This window comes from Hippocampus guttulatus, chromosome 3 (assembly GCF_054856545.1).
Source record: "Hippocampus guttulatus isolate MCC_2025c chromosome 3, RoL_Hgut_1.0, whole genome shotgun sequence".
NCBI lineage: Eukaryota > Metazoa > Chordata > Actinopteri > Syngnathiformes > Syngnathidae > Hippocampus > Hippocampus guttulatus.
The window spans coordinates 2,956,677-2,979,075 of NC_141263.1; the positions used below are offsets into that span (position 1 = coordinate 2,956,677).

At 44.1% G+C, this 22,399-nt stretch overlaps 1 protein-coding gene across 1 annotated transcript in view; it reads right to left on the bottom strand.

Annotated features, from left to right (window-relative positions):
• Window positions 1-22,399, bottom strand: part of cemip (cell migration inducing hyaluronidase 1) — a 151,187-nt gene that overhangs the window by 35,035 nt on the left and 93,753 nt on the right. Inside the window, exons 12-16 of the mRNA XM_086106842.1 lie at window positions 20,822-20,991; window positions 18,798-19,007; window positions 14,763-14,968; window positions 7,970-8,039; window positions 2,951-3,079 (exon numbers count right to left, since the gene is read on the bottom strand). Coding sequence (XP_085962968.1) covers window positions 2,951-3,079; window positions 7,970-8,039; window positions 14,763-14,968; window positions 18,798-19,007; window positions 20,822-20,991 — 785 coding nt within the window. The remainder of the gene's footprint in view (window positions 1-2,950; window positions 3,080-7,969; window positions 8,040-14,762; window positions 14,969-18,797; window positions 19,008-20,821; window positions 20,992-22,399) is intronic.

The following is a 22,399-nucleotide window of genomic DNA, read 5'->3' on the forward strand; positions in this document are numbered from 1 at the left end:
TAAATATTGCAGAGAGAAAATTATTCTGATTATTGCTCATGTGGACAATAATATGTTCTAACCAAGGAATTGATCATGACCGTTTCAGACTTCTACAGAGCTCCCTTATAAGCTGATCGTTTGAATCAGATGTGTTGTCGTAGAGAGACATCTAAAACAGGCAGGATATGGCTCTCGAGGAACCCGAACTCCCTAGCCCCGTCTTAACCGGACAGACTGTCGCAGTTAGATAAACTAGTTATACCAGCAAATATTTCTCAACTTTGTCGGATACAAGATCTGAAATTTGCCTTGCATTAAAACAGCATCACGATCATACAAAAGCAGTCCACTGGACAACACAAACATTATCATTTGACAAAGACTATCTCATTAAGGAGTAATTTATTTTGTGTGATTTTTAGAAAGCTCCTAGTTTCTGGATTGACTGATGCACAAAGGACTGTTTTGAGCCTCACTCTGTGATAGCGTGGCACTCAGTACTGGCGCTGGGAAGGTAATAGCACATATTCATTGTTTGGATCATGGCTGAGGTTGGAGATGCCATTCTTAGTCAATTGCATGGTGTCATTGTTAAGATAGGCTGCCTCAAACAGTTTGTCCAGAGGTTGGCCTACAATCTTCAAACAGACTTTTAATCAGATGTCTTAGGCCAGATTTTGCAGTGACTGTGAGGCAGCTGAACCATACGGCATTACGGTACTGTACCACACTGCGGATATTGGGGGTGAAGAACAGAAGGAACAAATGACCTGAGGCGACAAGAAAATGTCTGCTTTGTTTGGATTTTCTGCAGATGAAGTCAATGTGATGTTTCCATGAATATGTTGAGTCAATCATAACGTCCAACTATTTGAATGACCGTGTTTTATGCAAAATGTATCAATAACAGTGGTAGTTCCAGATAAGCATTTGGTGCTGCAAACCACGTCCTGTTTTTTTTCCCAAGTTTATTCCCAGTGTTGTTTTTACTCCATGTCCACACCCTGTTGATGGAGGGCCTGATTGTCGCGAGTTATTCAACAGCGTAATCAAAACAGTATCATCTGAGTCCTTGATATCAAATTGGTTATTTGAGAATGAACAGCAATCATCTGTGTATATGGTGAAGAGTACAGCTGAAATCAAACAGACACGATATTGGTTGTGTTGCCACTGGAAAGGGTTTTTAACTAACTGTATACTCTGTTGATGCGGAAAGATGCATAACAGTGAATGAAATATGAGTGAACACCCTGATGAAGGAACTTAGAAATTAAAATGCTTGGTTGATTCTGCAGATGAAAGATCTAGAAAAGAGAACTCTTCCATAGTTATTTGATTTATCCAGATGTATCTGTAGACACTGCACCGATCCGCCTGCTGGTCTCCTGCTACATCCTTCCGTCACTCATAAACAAGTCTATTAAGGTACACGAACTGCTCCACATTGGGCAGGTGTCTTCCCCAACCCGGAGAGAGCACTCCCTCCTTTTCCAACTGAGGGCCATGGTGTCAGATTTGGAGGTGGTCTTTTTCACCCCAGCTCTTCACACGACTGTGAACCACTCAAATGAGAGTTGTAGATCGTGATTTGAAGAGGCCACCAAATCGGATGCCCTCAACACCTTGACTGCACCAAAAAAACAAAATCTGTCCAGAGAGGTTATGAATAGAATAGGTGACAAAGTGTAGCCTTGGTGTCGTCCAAACCTCACTGGAAACAAATCCAACCTACTACCGACAATGCGGACCAAACGCTGGCACTGGTTGTACAGGGATCAAACAGCGCGTTATAGGGCGGCCAATACCCCATACTCCGGGAGCACCCACCTCAACATCCCCCATGGTATATGGTCGAACACCTTCACCAAGTACACAAAACACACTGGTAGACTGGTTGGGTGAACTCCCTTGCACCCTTGTGGGTGTCGAGCTGGTCGATCCCCTGTTCCATGGCCCAAGACAAAAACCACACTGCTTCTACCGAATCTAAGATTTGACTTCTCGACGGACTCTTCGCTCCAGCTTCACTGAATAGACTTTACCGGAGAGACTCAGGACTGTGATCCCTTTGTAGTTGGAACACACCCGCTGGTCCCCTTTCTTAAAAAGATGGACCGCATCCGGTCTGCCAATCCAGAGGAACTATCCCCACTATCAACGCGATGTTGTTGCAAAGGTGTATCAACCAGAGCAGCCCCACACCATCCAGGGCCTTTAGGAACTCAGAGCGGATCTCATTTACCCTTGAGACGACCCTTGCCACGGATGAGCTTTTATCCACCTTGGTGACCTCAACCCCAGAGATAAGAGAGCCCACCTCAGTGTCTCCAGACCCTATTTCCTCAAAAGAAGGTGTATCGGTGGAATTGAGGAGATCTTCGAAGTACTCTCCCCACCATCTCACAATGTCTCAAGTCGAGGTCAGCAGTGCCCCATCTCGACTATACAGTGTTATTGGTGCACTGCTTTCCCCTCCTGAAGCCATCGACTGCCGAAGCTAGGTTTGTCTTGGCCAGCTGTTACCCGTCAGCTGCCTCTGGTGTCCCACAGGCCAAAAAAGGATGAAACTCCTTCAGCTTGATGGCATCCCTTACTGCTGGTGTCCACCTGTGGGCTTGGGGATTGCCTCCACATCAGGCACCAACTATCTTATGGCAACATCTTCGATTGGACACCTCAACAATAGAAGCACGGAAGATTAGCCACTTGGACTCAATGACCCCCGCCTCCCAGTCATGCTCTTCCAGGTCTCACTGTCATTTCCCACGTGAGAGGTGAAGTCTTCCAGCAGAACAAAGGAGTTCCCACAGCAATTGCGCTCCAACACACCCTCCAAGGACTCCACAAAGGATTGGCACTCTGAGCTGTTGTTTGGTGCATAGGCACAAACAACATGTGTTAATATTATTTCAGTGGGTGGGTGTGGATGGATGGATTTGATTAACTGATATATTTCCAGACTCACCCTGTAGTTGGAATGAGCTCTGTTGTTGATAAATTGGCCCATAGGCGTGTGTTCTGTTTTTCCAGGCGAGTACAGCCCCTCAGATGGTCCAGTGGGTACATGGTGGAAGATAAACCAGAATCCTGTTTCCTATGCAAACATACACAAAAAGCTGTTCAGACTGTGATGTCATAAATCTACGATAGGGATCACTAAGCTACCCGTGTGCACCATGTAACACCTAATGACAGCATGAGAAGCCCGCAGGCCTGTTTGAAGACTCACCAGTGAATGGACAATTTCCGTTGTTGAAGGGATGATTTGAAAATGTAGACACTTGATTTGTAGAAATTAAAGTGTTGCATACTGATATTTGTGTGACGGTGTTAAACCAATGTTGATATAATTAAAATGATCAGTGTTTCTATCTATGGCTGACGTTAATTATGAATAGAACACACAAATAAAGGTAATTTATACAAATTTGTCATTTTAGATATGTAGATCAAACTGGTAGCCTTTCATATTAATCAGTACCCATCTGTTACATTTGACACAGAGTGCACATTCTTTGCATTAACATTCACACTGTTTTTCAGTATTTTTGTGACTCCTGTTTATTTGACTATTATCAGAACATCACAAAAAATGGACGATCACAGGGGTCGGGAACCTATGGCTCGCAAGCCAGGTCTGGCTCTTTGATGATTGTGTCTGGCTAAAACAAAATATTCTTGCTTGTTTCATCCATCCATCCATCCATTTTTCACTGCTAATGTCCTGTTCAGGGCTGCAGTTGGCAGCAGGAGCAATTTTAATTGGATGATACTGGCCTACGTTAGCCATTGCTGGGGAAACAGGTAAACGCACCCTTTTGAATCAGCCCGCTCGGTCATTAGCTCAAAGCTAATCCTTCGACGAATAAGGTGGCGAGAAGAAAAAGCGATGACAAGTATGGTACACTTCAGGACGAATGGACCTAAGGATTCACCTTTGTGGAGAGAACAGGTTCTACGGTGTGTCTAATTTGCAATGACAAAATACCATTGATGAAACGGTCGAATGTAAAGCGGCACTTTGACACGCGCCATGCAACGTTCGCATCAAAATACCCAGCGAGAGACAGCAGATAGGAAGCGTGCAAGCTACTGAGCAGAGTGAAAGCTAGCCAGCAACAACTCCATGTATGGACACAGCAAGCTGACTATAATTCCGCTAGCTTTGCTAGCAATCGTGAGGAATGGGAAACCATTCACATTAATGATATTATAACAAAATTATTTAAAAGAATACATTCAGAGTCTTATTACACTGACATTTTTTTGAATTCACTTTTAAAATCCAGTTTAAAAAAAAAAATCCTCATCTCACCCCTCGGGTGGTGTCCGTCCCTCATTCAGCTCGGGTCCTCTACCAGAGGCCAGGAAGCTTGAGGGTTCTGCGCAGTATCCTTGCTGTTCCCAGCACTGCACATTTCTGGACTGAGATGTCCGATGTTGTTCCGGGATCTGTTGCAACCACTCATCTAGTTTGGGGGTCACTGCCCCGAGTGCTCCGACCACCACAGGCACGACTGACACCTTTACCTTCCAGGCTCTCTCCAGCTCCTCTCTGAGCCCTTGGTATTTCTCGAGTTTCTCGTGTTCCTTCTTTCTGATGTTTCCATCACTTGGGACCGCTACATCCACTACAACGGCTTTCCTCTGCCCTTTATCTATGATCACGATATCTGGTTGGTTCGCCATTACCATCTTGTCAGTCTGGATCTGGAAGTCCCACAGGATCTTCGGTCTGTCATTCTCCACCACCTTCGGAGGTGTTTCCCATTTTGACCTTGGGGTTTCCAGTACATACTCCGCACAGATGTTTCGGTAGACTATGCCAGCCACCTGGTTATGGCGTTCCATGTAGGCTTTCCCTGCCAGCATCTTACACCCTGCAGTTATGTGTTGGATCGTCTCAGGTGCCTCTTTGCACAACCTACACCTTGGGTCTTGTCTGGTGTGGTATATCTGGGCCTCAATGGCTCTGGTGCTCAGGGCCTGCTCCTGAGCAGCCAGGATGAGTGCCTCTGTGCTGTCCTTCAGGCCAGCCCTCTCTAGCCACTGATAGGATTTCTTGAGATCGGCCACTTCAGTTATGGTCCGGTGGTACATCCCGTGTAGGGGCTTGTCCTCTCATGATGGTCCCTCTTCCAGCACCTCAACCTCTGTTCCCCATTGTCTGAGACATTCTCTGAGTACGTCATCCGTTGGAGCCTTCTCCTTGATGTATTCATGGAGCTTGGATGTTTCATCCTGGACAATGGCTCTCACACTCACTAATCCCCGGCCTCCTTCCTTTCGGCTTGCGTACAGTCTCAGGGTGCTGGATTTGGGATGGAACCCTCCATTTATGGTTAGGAGCTTTCGGGTCTTAACGTCCGTGGTCTGAATCTCTTCCTTGGCCACCTTATTTTTCCTGCAGGGTATCTGATCACTGGCAGGGCATAGCTGTTTATTGCCCGGGTCTTATTCTTGCCATTGAGCTGGCTTCTTAGGACTTGCCTCACTCGCTGGAGGTATTTGGCCATAGCCGCTTTCCTTGTTGCCAGTTCGAGGTTGCCATTGGCTTGTAGTATACCGAGGTACTTGTAGTTGTCCTCAATGTCTGCTATTGTTCCTTCAGGGAGTGAGACCCCTTCAGTGCAGACTACCTTTCCTCTCTTAGTCACCATCCGACTACATTTCTCAAGCCCGAATGACATCCCGATGTCGCTGCTGTAGATCCTGGTTGTGTGAATCAGGGAGTCTATGTCCCTTTCGCTCTGAGCATACAGCTTTATGTCATCCATGTGGAGGAGGTGACTGATCGTAGCTCCATTTCTGAGGCGGTATCCAGAGCCTGTCTTGGTGATTACTTGGCTGAGGGGGTTCAGTCCTATGCAGAACAGCAGTGGGGAGAGTGCATCACCTTGGTATATGCCACATTTGATGGACACTTGGGTAAGTGGCTTGCCATTGGCTTCGAGTGTGGTTTTCCACATCCTCATCGAGTTCGCAACGAAGGCTCTTAGGGTCCTGTTCACCTTATACAACTCCAAGCATTCAGTGATCCATGTATGTGGCATCGAGTCATAGGCTTTCTTGTAATCAATCCAGGCTGTGCACAGGTTGGTACGTCGGGACCTGCAGTCTTGTGCGACTGTTCTGTCAACCAGGAGCTGATGTTTGGCTCCTCTGGTATCTGTGCTTTGCTCATGTATTGATCCATGTGTCCACTTATCTTAGCCGCAATGATGCCTGACATGAGCTTCCATGTTGTGGAGAGACAGGTTATTGGCCGATAGTTGGATGGGACTGCACCCTTTGAGGGATCCTTCATGATCAGGATCGTTCGCCCTTCGGTTAGCCATCCTGGGTGAGTCCCATCCCTCAGCAGCTGGTCTATTTGTGCTGATAGGCGCTCATGGAGTGCTGTGAGTTTCTTTAGCCAGTCGGTGTGGACCATATCCGGGCCTGGTGCTGTCCAGTTCTTCATATCTGAGACTCTTTCCTGTATGTCTACCACTGTTATGGTAACTGGGTTCTGTTCAGGGAGGTTGCTGTGCTCCTCTCTCAGGGTCACCAGCCATTGTGCACTGCTGTTATGTGCAACCTCCTTCTCCCATATGCCTTTCCAGTACCTTTCAGTTTCCAGTCTTGGTGGGTCAGCTCTGTTGTTAGGACCCTGCCACTGAGCGTACACTTTCGCAGGTTGTGTTGTGAACAGCCTGTTTATTCGTCTGGCCTCATTCTCTTTCATGTACCCCTTTAGGCGGCTGGACAAGGCTTGGAGCCTTTGTTTGGCAGTTTCGAGTGCTTCAGGTATGGTCATCTGGATGTACCTCTCGGGTATCGGCCTTTTCATCACACCTCTCTGGGCCTCCGTCAATTGACTCACATCTTTCCGAGCCGCCTTGATCTTAGCCTCCAACCGTCTTTTCCATGGTGGGTAACGTATCTCATGGCTTCCATGGTTGCTCTTATAGCCAAGCGTCTCAAGGATCACTGATGCTGAAGCGTATTTCAGCTCATTGGTTTCCGTGATCGTTACGGTAGGGATCGCCCTCAGTGCTGCATTCACACTTTCCATGAGACTTTCAGGTGGTACTTCACATAGCCGTTGTAATCGGTTTCTAGGTTGCCCAGCTTTCATTCTCGCCATGATCTTAGCTTTCAGGTCAGTTGCTGCCTCGCTCAGCATTTCATTCATTGGGGCTCGCCTCCCAATCTCATCATCTGCATTCATTGGGGCTTGCCTCCCAATCTCTGGTATGACCTCCTCCTCTGATCTGGCAGCCTGGGGCCCTTCACCATGGAACCTGCGTTGTACCTCATCAATCTCAAGTTGTGACAGCAGTTGCCGTTTGTGGATGTTGGAACACTGAGTTACCAGTTGTTTCGTGGTCAACCGTGACTGTGGGTTTCGAAGTAACCATTCAGCCCACATTCTCAGCATGTAACCCCTCTGACTAGGGTTGCTTGAGTAGTAGCATTCCAACAGAGCCATGTTATCGCATCTCACCCATCTCCGCTTTGTTTCAGTAGCCCATTTTTCATCAAGGTGCTCTGGTTCCCCAGCACCTGACGCAGACCTTGTTTGGCCGGGCGACGTCTGAGCCGGCATGTCATTCATTTTACTGTCTCTCATCATTGTATGAGGTAGGCATTAGCGTGAAGGATCTTGCCCAAGGACCCACACTGGATGGTGTTATGTGCTCATTTTTTGCCCCAAGCGGGATTCGAACCACCGTCTCCCGTATGCCAAACCAACTGAGCTATCCAGCCACTGTATATATATCTATATATATATATATATATATATTTCCAACTATTTTGCTATCATGGCTCTCAGTCAAAAAGGTTTTCCGACCCCTGGACTATCACATTGAATGTTTGGCAGTGTTTCTGTTGCCTGCTTGACTGAAGTGTTAATATGTGCGTACAGTTGTTAATCTATAGAAGCTGGGGATGGGAAAAGAAGTGGTGGGAATGGCTAAAATTGAAAATAGAAACTCACCTCTGAGCCTGCAGCAGCACAGTTGATAAGGTTGTTGTTTGGGTTGGCAATCCAGAAAGTTGAAGTTGCACTACATAACAAGAGTATAAGACAGTGGGGAAGAGCAATGAGAAAAAAAAAGTTTGTATTCATCACGTGAAAATTTGAGCTTAGTTTTGCAAGATCAGTTGTCCTTATCTGACCTGGTACCTGTCAAAATAAGTTGCTACATTAATGTTTCTGTCTTAAAAAGAGGGGGAGAGGAGAAATCCAAGCCAAGTATCCTTTCAAGAAGACATGGCGGACAGCCTGACAGAGATGAAGGATGTAAATTTGGAAAAAATAGATCTTTAGTCAGACTAATAACAGCCAGTCTCATGAGAAAAACAAGAGTAAAGGCCACACCAGCTTGAGTGAAGAATCGATTCAGCTGCAAAGAAGCCTTTCGCCTGGTAGGTGTGGAAAGCGTACCTTGTTTTCATTAACATTTTGAATAAACAATGTTACAATGATGATCGAAAGGCATATTTTAATAGAATTTAATAGAATTTTAATTTAACCTTTGCAGTTAAAAAGAAAACAAAACAAAACACTTTTTGTCACTCATCAAAACTGTATGCATGGCCAAGCTGTAGAACATTATGAAAGTAATCTCGAAAAAAAAAATCATCCCTCTCTGGCTCCAATTTATGCCTACAATTTGATTTTAATTATTCATTTAAGACGTGTAACGGCACAACAGAATCAGCCTAACAGAGACTGTTGTGACAGAAGGCATGACCAAATGGTGTATAAGTCATTTTCTGACGCACATACAAATACTCTCATTGCAGTTTTCCGGCTGCCGCACCGAAACCACGTTGCGCTTATAGTTTTCTTGGTCAGATTATTGAACTCTGGTTCGTGACAAAGGTTAAAAAGAAAAAAATTGAACAGCTCTCCAGAAAATCACGGGTAAACATACAGTATGTAACTGGGATTTTCCAATGCAGATGGTGGGCCACCGGGTTTGGAAAAGCACCGCCAAAGTCACTGCTCTCACTAGGCCATCAGGTAAGTTGATCACCTCTCTAATCAAAGAGAAAACCAATAAAGTTTCATGTTTGGCAACTTTCTAACATCCTAAGCCAGGTGTGTCAAACTCATTTTTATCACGCGCCACCTTGGAGTTAATGTCTTCCCTTGGCGGGCCATTATGACAGTGAAATCCAAAAAATGCTAAATCAACACATCGTATAATTACTTGTACACACACACAAAAAAAATTATGGAGTACAGTCCTAGTTTTAAAATCAGTCAACTATTCATTTGTTGTTTGTTTAATTATTGTTCAAGTGAGTGTCAACATGGTATCAATATTTTCTTGTAAAATCTCAACGTCATTAATTACACATGGCAATTTGACATTCCGGTACAGAGTTTAGTAAAGATCATGGAAGCTGAAACACATGATTTGCTTTCACGGGCCACATTAAATGATGTGGCGGGCTGGATCTGGCCTTGAGTTTGACACCTGTGTGCTAAGCCATGCTCCCACTGTAGGAGCCATGGCTAATGTTGGGTTGTACACAGTATACATTTGTACATACCATGCATGTCATGTGCACATTTGTAATTGGCGTGGCTTTGGTCAGGGACACGATGGGGAAGGGAAGAGTGAAGCGAGGCAATAGTCCATCCACCCTTAACCATAAACACTTTCTTAAAAGAGCAAAAGTATCATTTTTAAGGCATTTTTAGAAAGATGCCAAACATGAAACGTTACTAGTTTTCTTTTTTATTAGAGAGGTGATCAATTTACCCGACGGCCCAGTGAGCAGTGACTTTGGTGGTGGTTTTCCAGGCCGAGTAGTCCACCATCTGTATTGGAAAACCCCAGTGTATAAATATGGTCCTACCTTAACCACTCATATATAATCGAAAACATGCAATATAATAAAACGCAAACATTTCTAGTCACCTGACCTTTGAAACATGCGAAAGAGCATCATTTAAAGGCCTTGTAAAATATGCCCATTTTTAGACTTCCTGAATGTAGCAGCAGCCTCTCGTCAGTGGTGAGTAAGCACTTGTGTGTCAATGTATGCTTCAAACTATAATAGAACAACTGAGTGCGCACCCTTGGCTGCAGGACGGAAACTGTAAGGGAAGTGGGAATGGTGTGGTGTCCTATTGATAGTTTCAAACTAAGGAATGAGTGTAGAAATGTAATATATCTGCGTGGAGCATGCCAGCATCACCACCTGTGCTGAGAGGGTGAGAGCAGTGCGCAATTGCTCATGTGCAAAGCTTCGAGGGAACATTGCACCAAACCGAGAAAAACAATCGGTTTATGTTGTCCAGTGCAGTCAGAAACACATCAAGGTCTTATTTGTAAAAAATGTACAAACTTGTCATGCGATAAAACTGGCCGTTGAAGATGTTCTGCTCACATGATCATATAGTCCATCTGCACATTAATATGGTCTCAACACTTACACATTGTTTTTGTTTTTTCATGAACATGTCTATGCAGAGTTGCTCGCTGGCTGTGTTTCTTTTTTTGAATACCTTGGTGGCTCCATCAATGCTTCTCATCGAAGCATTGGAATTCAACAAGCACAGAGGAAAAAAAACAGCAGCACACAAAAGAGGAGATACAACGGACATCTGCCTGGAAAATTATCTTCATTAAGTTTAAAATCACAAGTAGGAAATATCAATAGTGCAATTGTACTGTATTTGATTCAGTGGGAATTTCTGACCCACATTAATGGACTGGGATCGGATAATCATTACTAAATACAATGATGAGGTCAAATGTGATGAAGAGACTCATTAAGATATGGCGCAATTTATGCATAAACGGATATACTGGGATGGGAGAGGAGAGGAAATGCAGTCAAACAGAAGGAAGTCCACCAACCCAGCCTCAGAAAATATCAGAAAGTATAAACCCTTCTTGTATTTTAATAGTGAGGAAGGTGAATGACTCTGTTTTAAGTGAATTCCAGCGCCATTATCAATCCAAAGTCTTTGCTTTTGCTCTACGGTTTAAGGCAGAGGTGGTTTGACAAGATAAAGTCATGTGACCTGGATTAAGCTACTTTACATTCAGTGATGCATTTTAAAGCTTTAAATTCCAGGTCTTTCCGACAGTAAACGTATCCAGAGAAAAATGCACACCATTGTTAGCAAATATCCAGCTTTTTTCAGTGCCTTTTGAATTCTGGTTCAGTTATAATTGCACAATATTATATTTATGGTTGAGCATTTAATGCAGGGGTGGCCAACCAGTCAGAGACGAAGAGCCAATTTTTTTTACTGAGTTACTGCAAAGAGTCACATCATACCCTTCCTTGTGCACGCGTGCACACACACACCCACACACACACACACACACTTTTTTGGCCGAAGATTGACTTTTGAAGCGACCAACTTCTCACGAACGACCCGATCGCGCACGTGGAAGCATACACACACACACACTCACGCGGGTGCCCACCAGTGCACTCATGCACAATGCACGCACACCATGATGAGCAACAGTCGGAACGGGCCGAAAATGAATGAAAGCTCAAGATACAAACAAACAAATCTTTTTTCCCCCACGCATTTCCTCCTCCCACCCCTTGCGGTCGACTTGGGACCAGTTCGCTGGCTCCTGGTCGATTCTGATCGACATATTGGGCACCCCTGCCTTAAAATCAGAGGTAATTCGCTGACTAGCTTAGCACTTAGCGCCGTTGTTTGCACATGAGCGGTGATGCAGTCATCTGATTGGTTGCCCTCTATGTCAATCAAGTAACTTGATTGATGATAGGCTGACTAGCTTAGCGCTGTTGTTTGCACATAAGCGGTGATGCAGTAATCTGATTGGTTGCTCTCTATGTCGATCAAGTAACGGAATTGATGAGGCTGACGAGTACGTTCTGTGAAGTTGGCGCCTTGTTTGAATGGCCGAGGCGTTTTCGACACTTGTCGTGTGAGACCCCGGGAGCCGCATTGAACCAGCCAAAGAGCCACATGCGGCTCGCGAGCCGCGGGTTGGCCACCCCTGATTTAATGTGTCTCTCCTCATCTCCTCAAAAATGTGGTTTTATAAAGGAATTTGCCCTGATTTGGTTTAATACTTTGGATGCCAACACCAATGAAGATTTAGCATGCTTGAGAATGACTTCTCAAAATTGTTCTGGAAATCCGTTGGATATGGGCCCTATTTTCATGCCCAGTCAAGTCGAGAGCAAAACGCAGTCTAACTGTGCGCAAAGGTGGAGTTTTCTTTCTTTTGGTATTTGGCTTGACAAGCGCAGATAGAAAAGAGTGTTTGCACCTTTGTACACAGTTGTGGGCCAATCAAAAGCGGCGCACCTCATTTCCTTTAAAATCAGAGTGGTCGAAGCACAGTGAAGTGCTTGACATTGTGGAAGGAGAAATTGACTTGCTGGGGTACGTGCATGTTGTTTGTATAATAGACATGGAGATATGTTAGAGAAGGTGGCACGGTGATCCACTGGTAAGCGCACCCACCCCACAGTGCAGGATTCGAATCCGGCTCTGGCCTTCCTGTGTGGAGTTTGCATGTTCTCCCTGTTGCTGTGTGGGTTTTCTCTGGGTACTCCGGTGTCCTTCCACATTCCAAAAACATGCGTGGCAGGTTAATGGAACACTTGAAATTGTCCCTGGGTGTGATTGTGAGCGTGATTGCTTGTTTGTCTTTGTGTGCCCTGCGATTGACTGGCAACCAGCTCAAGGTGTACCCCTCCTATTACCCTACAGCTAGGATAGGCTCCAGCATGCTTGCGAGCCTCGTGAGGATAAACGGATGAGAAAATGGATGGATGGAGGGATGTGTTCAAAAACATATGGCCCAGTAAGGTTACCCCATGTCAGACAACCTGTCCTTCAAGTATGGGCCTAAATTGAGCATTCTGCCCACATTTTATGATTTGTAATACAGTAATCCCTCGTTTATCACGGATAATGGGGACCAAAACCATCCGCGATAAACGAAAATACGCGAAGTAGCGACCAATTAACATATACATAAAAAAATGCTCCACGTGGTCCTTTGCACTAACACACACACACACACACACACACACACACACACAGGTTGGCGATGATCCCAAGTGTGCAGCAGACGTGTTTATGATTTATCAATTAAGGATGATTAGACAATTAAGGATGGAAGAGACCTGCTTTTGTTCTTATAAGCCTCCTCTCTCTCTCTCTCTCTCTCTCTCTCTCTCTCAGACACACACACACACACACACACACACACACAGAGACACTCGCAAGCACGAGCAGACACTGATTAAAGATCAAAGAGTAACCCACCGTGATAAGACAGAAAGAAGATGCACAGCCAATCAACATGGCTTTACATCTTCTCAGCCCCCCCCCCCCCCCCCCACATGTACTGTATATGTTGCTCTATGTGACTCACTGTTGTTTTGCTGACTTTCACTGCTTCTCGAGGACCGTTTGCGGACTTCCAAAAAAAAATTTATATTATATATTTTTTGATGAATGTTTGAAAAAATCTGCGATGCACCGAAGCCGCGATAAACGAACCGCGAAATAGCGAGGGATCACTGTATGTTCCCAGAGATAACAGCGGTTTTGAAGTTCCTGCTGTTTATTCACAGTTTTATAGAGGTTTAACAGGTTGCACAATAGAGATGTCCGTCTGTCCGTCCATTATCCGAAGCACTTATCCTCTAAGCAGGGGTGTCCAAAGTCGGTCCTCAAGGGCCGCTGTCCTGCCTGTTTTCCAGCTCCCCCAGGAGCAACACACCTGATTCAAATAATCAGGAACGTTCTAATGCTCCTTCAGAGCTGGCTGATGAGCTGATCATCTGAATCAGGTATGTTGCAGGCGGGAGGGCTGGAAAACAGGCAGGACAGTGGCCCTCCAGGCTGGACATGTCTGCTCTAGAGGGTCGCGTGGAGTGCTGTCGCCTATCCCAGGGGTCTTCGGGCAATAGGCAGGGTACAACCTGAACTGCCCGCAGCCAATCACAGGGCACACATAGGCAAACAACCATTCACACTCACAATCCCACGTAGGGAAAATTTGGAGTGCCCAAACAACCTGACATGCTTGTTTTTGCAGTATCCAGAAAAAAAAAAAACACGGGCTGAACATACAAACACTTCATAGGAAGGCAGGAGCCTGGAATCGCACCTTTGACCGCTGTACTGGGAGGGGGGGATGTGCTAACCCCGTCTCCCACAGTGCCAACCAGTGTCCATCTAATGAATTCAGTATTTATGAATGATTGTGTTATTGGATGTTTTTGTTCATGTGCTTAATAAAAAGATTGTTGACACTCACTGATGTTGTTACGAATTCCACCCTGCTCGTTACTTTGTGAATAATAATAGAGTCGGTGCCCAGAGTAGTAGTGCGGTCTACCAAATTCGCAAACACGCTGAACCGTACTTGCCCCGGCACAAAATGAACATGCACCCGTTTTTACTCCGAACAGATTCTGACCACTTGACATTTGCATTTGCATTTTGTCAAAGAAACGCAATAAGAACGAACAAAGAATCAGCATTAGTGGAGACAATAGATTTGCAGCGCTATAACACGTTTAAGGGGCATCGTATTTCTCTTCAGACACAGCTCAGCTCCGTTAACAGCTGCATGTGATGAGTTCACATTCTTTGCTGATGTTCACCAGATGTTTGTTTAGTCTGCATTCATTTTGGCTCTATTTTTGTCAGTACCAAATGATTCTGAGGCACACAAGTCACGCAGTAGCAGAGATAATAATCTTGTTGTACCCTCTTAATGGACTAACCACACTTCCTGCAATTATCTTACCTGCAGTCTTGCCGTGGGTTGGCGACATATCCTGGGTATGCTCCATCAGTGATGTCACGACACATTTTACTGTCTCTGTCTGAGGGCAGTAGAGTGCCCGCTCGGACCAGGAGGCCCAGACAGTGATCAAATGTGTTTCTCTCCTCAGGACCATCCTCTGTAAAGAAACAATGGCCCAGCGAGTCATAGCCCACCACGTCTTTTACCTGCAAATCAGAAAATATAGTTTTACTCATATTAGTTTCAGACAACAAGAAAACAAGTGCTTTCAAATGTAATTGGATTTGATGAATAAACTGTCTTTCACATCATGCCCATTTTATTTGTCTCAAATTTAGTGCAGGGGTGTCCCCGAGGGTCCCCATCCAGCAAGTTGAAAATGTATCCTTCCTCCAAAATAACTGATCACAACTTTGAGAGGAAATAATTGATTTTCCAAAATCATTCAGTCATAATGTGTTGTTCTTACTGTTTTGTTTTGCAAAAGCATTTATTGATGCTCTCATGCTGTGTGAACAGCTGGTTCAATGTTCCTAAAACATCTTGAAAATACTGAGAAAAAATGTTTGCTTTTACAGTATTAACAGAAGTGTGTGTGTGTCTTAAAAAAAGACACACACACACACACACACACACACGTTCTTGTGCTACCATGATTCGCACCTCTGTGTTGTCTCACAGTTCAGCCTTTTCCAGTCACTTCAATTTACCAGTGGTACATGCCATGCAAGGGCTTGTCTTTCATAAAGGTCCATCCGGCTCCATCTCCTTACTGGGCTTCTGTTGCCTGAGTCATTCACTAAACAGGTTGTACCTGGGACCCATCATCTTGATGTATTCTTGGAGGCCTGTTGTTTCCTCCTCCATAGGGAGACCATGACACTCACTAGTTCACGGCCCTCCGCTTTCCGCTTTATGTAAAGTTTCAGGATTCTTGACTTGGGGTGGAACTCTACGTGCATCGTAAAGAGCTTTCTTGTCTTGACAGAAGTGGCTTGCATCTCCTCCAGTGGTCAGGGTATTATGCCACCGGGGCATCTAATTAGTGGCAGGGTGTCGGTGTTATGGCTTGGATCTTATTCTTGCCGTTCAGCTGACTATTCAGGATCTGCTGCACCCCCCATTAGGTATTTGACCGTGGCCGCCCTTCGAGTGGTCTCCTCATGGTTGCTATTTGCCTGTGGAATTCCGAGGCATTGGTAGCTCCCCTGTACATCTGTTATGCTGCATTCAAGTCCTTCAATCCCTTCAGCTATGATCTTCCTTCACCTGCACATCATTTGGCCACATTCATCTATTCCAAATAACATTCCAATGCAACTGCTGTCCATCCTTATGATGCGAATCAAGGAGTCAATGTCACGCTTGCTCTTGACATACAGCTTGACGTCACCCATGAGAGGAGGCGGCTGACCACTTCTGAAGAGGTACCCAAAGCTGCTCTTAGTTATGATCTGACTGAGTGGTTTCAGGCCGATGCAAAACAGCATCGGAGATAGAGCACCTCCTTGCAATATGCCACATTTGATATTCATCTGTGCAACTGGTTTTCTGTTGAGTATTGTACCATTTAAGAATATAGCCAGAGTCTGCCGGTTTCGCTCTCGTGAAAACACAAAGAACCTTATGCATGCTTTTATTTCTCGCTGGACTGATTATTGTAATGCTCTCCTTTCTGGTCTTCCAAAGAAAACAATTTCTAGTCTTCAACTTTTACAGAATTCAGCAGTACATGTGCTAACGAAAACCAGAAAGAGAAAGTATATTCCACAAATTTTCAAGTTGCTGTATTGGCTCCCTGTGTGTTTTAGGACCAATTTTAAGGTTCTTTAAGATTCAAAGAAATAGGTCTTTCTTCATATTATTATTATTATTATTATTCTTTTATTTTTACTTCTTTCATCTGGAAAAAAGTACATTTCTTCCTTTTACCATTCTTTCGTAAACAGCAGTTGAACATTGGGAAGTTTCTTGAAAATATTTGTTCACGAGAAAATTTCAAAAAAGAGTTGAAAGAAAAAAGTGAAAGAATGCATTTCAAGCAGAACTTTCACTTGGATGCTATTTTATTTTTTGCATTTGTGATACCCCAAGTATCCAAACAAGGTCACTTTGATTACAAAATAACAGTTTATTGCAAGATAAACACTGCACTGATGCATGCCCGATGCATGAAGTTTTCATGAACGTGGAACTTTTGTGTGTGTGTTTGTATGCTTGTGTGCCTGCGTGCGTGCTTGTGTACGTGTGTTCGTCAAGGATGACGATGGAACTTGGGCATCTTTTTTTGATTTGAAAAAGCTCTGTTGTTAGCTGTCAGTATTCATCCATGTTCTCACTACAACACTGCTTCACCACGCCACCTCGCGAAGAAGGATTGCCGTACCACACTCCACACCCACTTGCACTGTGGGTGGACCAAGATGTGATCAAAGCCACTCCTGCTATCTCGTGGTGATTTATCATACTGGAATCATTTCCACAGTGACACTGACTGAGGAGATGCTTGAAGCCCTTTATTATTTCTTCATTTAAAAAAACCAAAACCAAAACATATTTGTACATTTTGGATTGGATTGGATAAAGCTTTATTGTCAAATTGGTACTCGATCAGTGGTGTCAAACATACGGCCCGCGGGCCGGAACCGGCCCCCGAGGGGGGTCGATCAGGCCCGCGGGATAATTTAAAAAGGCGAAAAAAGCATAAAAGACACAAAATGAATATTTTTATTAAGATGCAATTCGTGTATTAACCGCTAGTCATTGTTTTCTCTTTCGTTTGTAAAGTGTAGGTGGGGGTTACATTTAGATTTCATATGCACATGTGTAAATGGTTTTTAAAAATCCTTTCTTTATAAATCTTGTTTAATCTTAAAATGCATGACTATATTTTTAAATACTAATTGTTCAAGTTTTGTGCCTTTGTACAATCAGTGGGATCAGTTGCACTGCATATATGTGAATGATAAAATTAAATGGCACATTTGTCGAAGGAAATCTAAGGTGTTTTATGAAATGTTAGGTAAATGAAATGTGGGTATATTTCAACATTTTCCTCATGTACTTGTGCTTCGCTATATCAAAACAAAGGAGAGACATATTTTGGTTATTTATAGCAGAGTATGGTATAATTTTAATGGTCTGGCCCACTTGACATCGACCGAGGCCGTATGCGGCCCACAATATGAAATGAGTTTGACACCCCTGTACTAGATGATAGGGTTTATGCAAACGGATTTTTACATTTTGGCGTTAAAGGAGTTAAAGGTTTTTTTTTTCTGTACTTCTGTGTTTTCTGGGGATCTCGTTTTCCATCTTGTGTTGCCCCACCAGTACATCACCTGCACCTTGCTTCCCCTGTGGCTCCATCCATTGCCTTTTGCTTGTTTTACTATTGTCATATTAGTTTTGTGTGATGACAGCTTTGTTCTCACCCCACCCCCCCATTTCCTCTGTATTCATTGTATCTCATTCACTTGTTTCTGAATAAACATTTTTTTTCTCAATTTTTTTTGTAGTTTGTATGGTTGTCCATTCCCTTGGCAGTTGACCAATCACAAACCATTGCTTCACAATGACATTGTTTGAGTCTGATAGTTTGAAAGACATTTTTGCGATGCAATTTGATGTGATTTATGGTCCTTTTCAGATGCCTTTTAACTCATTCAGTACCAGCCAATTCTGGACCAAGTCTGAAAAGACGTTTAAAAACGTCTTTGGGAGTGAATGAGTTAATAAAGAAATGGTGCTTAATGTATTAGACCAACTATTATGAGAATGAGAGTCATGTAGTGCTTCAATGCGAACTACTTCAGAGTTCTTCAGGTTGTACTTCTTTAAATAGGAATGAGAAATTTCAAATTGAACGGAAGCCTTTATAGCCAGATTCAAACTGGCTCACTGGGCTTTTCCAAAAAGTCAGGAATTATGCAAAACAGAGCACTATAAATATATATTTTTTCTGTTCAGGAATGAATTTTTGTTATGTGTATTTTGTTCCACACTTTTCTGTTTCGATACAAGAGCTGAACTCACCAGAAGTCCATTGGAGCTGTGGATGGTGACACAGCGAGAGAATGAGTGGTGGATCGACAGATCACTGACATAGGTAGGTGGGTTGTAACCTCCCCTCTCATCCACTTCCCCGTTCATATGGAAGTGGACCGGGTAGTGTCCCATTGTTTGCTGGCCCATGTGTTGGAGCTCCACACCAGATATATGTACGGCCTTGAAACCCCGCTCTACCTAATGACAGCAGAGAGAATCAGTCAGTCAGTCTTACAATAAAATGTATGAAGATTGCTACAAAGCCTTTTGAGCAAAGTTGAGGAGGTGGAATGAGTTTCTGAGGAAAGAAGTAGGGAGTGGAAAAGAGAGCAAAAGGGGAGAATTTGAGGGATGGGATGAAGACAGCTACAAGAGCTTTGACAGACAATCAAAGAAAACTGACTAAAACAACTGGACCAATGTAGTCAGGAAAAAACTCCACTTGATGGATCACATCTTTTTAGAAAAATAGAACAACTGTGTAGACATTTGGAGAGATGAGAGGTTTGGAGATGGTAAAAGCGCAAATGTCAAAAGTGGTCTTTTATTCTCAAGGGCTTCACTCGACCAAATTTTGTTGGGCTTTCCAATTTGTGTGTATGTGTGTTTTGTCTTACCAAAAGTGCTGCATTCACACCGTGCATGAGCAATAACTGACAGGATGAAATATAATGGAATAGTCTAATAGGATATGATTGTTCACCCTTGGGAGGCACTTGAAGGCACTCCTCTCCTGTGTCCTCATGTCCTTCCCTGTCTCTCAGTGTCTTCACTGGATTTCTTATTCCAGACTGCATGCACAGCTTTGATTTTTGATTATGTTTTCTATGAGAGATATCTGTCACGGGACACATGCATGGCAGGCTGATTGAACACTCTAAATTGTCCCTAGGTGTGAATGTGAGCGTGGATGGTTGTTCGTCTCTGTGTGCCCTGCGATTGGCTGGCAACCGATTCAGGGTGTCCCCCGCCTACTGCCCGAAGACGGCTGGGATAGGCTCCAGCACCCCCCGCGACCCTAGTGAGGATCAAGCGGTTCGGAAAATGGATGGATGGATGGATGGGACACATGTGATTGTTTATAAACTAATTGTTTATCCATAAACCATTAATCAGTATTGCTAAAATGATTGCGGTGGGTGACTGGGTGTGAGCTGTGGCCAATAGCAGCCCCTGAATGAATGTGCATTCTGTTACCACTGGTGAGAAAAAAAAACAGCTGAAGAGCATCAGCAACTGTGTCGTCCTTTAAACACAAACAAGGGCATTACAAACTACATCCACTCCAAAATACCCCCCACTCTGTCGATTCCCTTCCAAAGGTGAATATAAATGGGACTTGGCAATTATATGATCAAGAATTGTGATATGATGGTGACCAACTGTGATCTGTGACCATCAGCGAGCAATTAGACATGGTGGCGAAAATGTATGTGACAGCAGCCAGAGTCCGGGTTTTCCTACCCTACTTTGGTTTCCAAGTTGATGACGTATACGGAAAGTAGAAGAAACAAGAAACGAACATTGACCGAACACGTAGCTGAACGCACAGCTGTTGATCAGCCATGACTTGACGTTTTCTTCACAAGATGAAGCTATTTCGACGAGAGAATTGCCTCACTGTTGCTTGAGTGGCGGTTTCTGCAAAGCGTCTTGGAGTGGACGAAGCCATTGTGCAAGGTAAGCCGGTCCGCGAAAAGCATTTGATTGTTTGAACCGGTCGGTGGTGCAAAAAAGGTTGGGGATCACTGGATTACATGATTGAAGTTTAAAGAAAGAAGATATATGGGAAAATGAACAGTTCTTCATGTAATGGTTTCATCAAAATCATCCCCCCTCCCCACCACACTATTTTATACAACAAACTAAATGAAACAAAAAATGAAGCTGAGATATGGTTCAAGTTGGACATCAATGCGGGTAAAAAGGACGTAGTGACAAAATAAAAACACAATGATAAAATACCTTTATATGTTTAATACTTACATGTTCAGTTAATAAGAATAGCGTACCTTCAAATGTCCTCCAAAAGTGTCAAAGTCAAAGAATTTGCAGGCTTCATTTCCGTAACAGCTGGGCTCCATCTCACCACGGACTAGGATGTTACGACTCAGAACGCCAACCTCCGCTCTCATATCCACCCCATCCACGTCTTCACCCATGTGAATAAACTGGACTTTACCTGGGAACACGGACACAATGCATAAAGAGCTGGGCTTCGAGAACTGCAGAGGACATTATATTCCTCCTTAACCCTTTCATGCACCTTGCAACCTGATAACATGCTAAACTGTCCACTGGAGTAAGCGCTGTCCCTGAAAGGGTTAATGTACTGCCTGAATGCTTACATCAATAGTTGGGTAGTTTTTTTTTTAACCCAGAGTTATGCGGCATGCTTGAAACAAACAGGTCACACTTTTGAATGTGTTATTTATTTACTGAAGCAGAACACTTTCGCATCCGCTCTAATGCTTGCAAAGGTTGTACCCTGCTTCTCGCCTAAAGTCAGCTAATGAGGATAAGTGGTGAAAAAAAAAATGGATGGAGAAATCAATAAAGGGACTATTTGTGGTTGCACATATTCTACAATCATTTTAATCAGGGGTGGAGAATACCAATTTGGGGTGTCACAATCAATCTCCAGTAATTAATCAATATATTGATGTGTCTGCCCGGTTTCTGCCTACCGTATTTTCACGACTATAAGGCGCCATTAAAAGTCTAAAATTTTCTCCAAAATGGACAGGACGCCTTATGATGCGAAGCGTCTTGTCTATGCGCTGAGTTCCAAAACCTGACTGACAGCCGACACGCTGTTTATATAGAGAAAAGGCGGAAGTGACTGTGGACAGGCATGCGGCAAAGAAGTCGGCCAATCAGTGAAGGGTGGGCGTGTATATATACATATATGGAGAGCGAGAGAGAGAAACGGCAGATGCGAGTGAGGACAGGCATGCGGGGAAGAAGTCCGCCAATGGGTGAAGGGTGGGCGTGTAAGTGGACGCTAAAGGTACGCCCCAAGCAGGTACCAACACCTGTATAGAGTGTGGCTATGTGCATTGTTGCAAAACAACTTTGGTTTTGGTTTCTAAGAACCCCCGAAAATAAATTCTACAAAGAGACACGCCTACGAAGCTCAGTTCAAACTTCAAGCCATCGGTTATGCTTTTGGCATGCGTGCCCATCTCACAGCAGCGGTGAAAAACCAAGTCAAGCAAATGAACTCTGAGCTTGCCGTTATTCCCGGAGGTTTGACTAAATAACTCCAACCGCTGGACATCGGCATCAACCGGGCGTTCAAAGTAAAGTTGCGAACGGCATGGGAACAATGAATGATCGATGGCAAACACAACTTTACAAAGAGTGAGAGGCAGCGCCGGGCGAGTTACGCCACAATTTGCGAATGGATTGTGGCTGCTTGGACGAACGTGTCTGCTTGCACTGTTGTTCGAGTTTTTGGCAAAGCCGGCATCATTTCTGTGGAGCCACATGGCAATGAGAGTGACTGACAACGAGAGGGAACACGGCGTTTTTGATAGATTACCGGTACTTGCACAATTGTTCAATTCTGACACAGAGGATGAGGACTT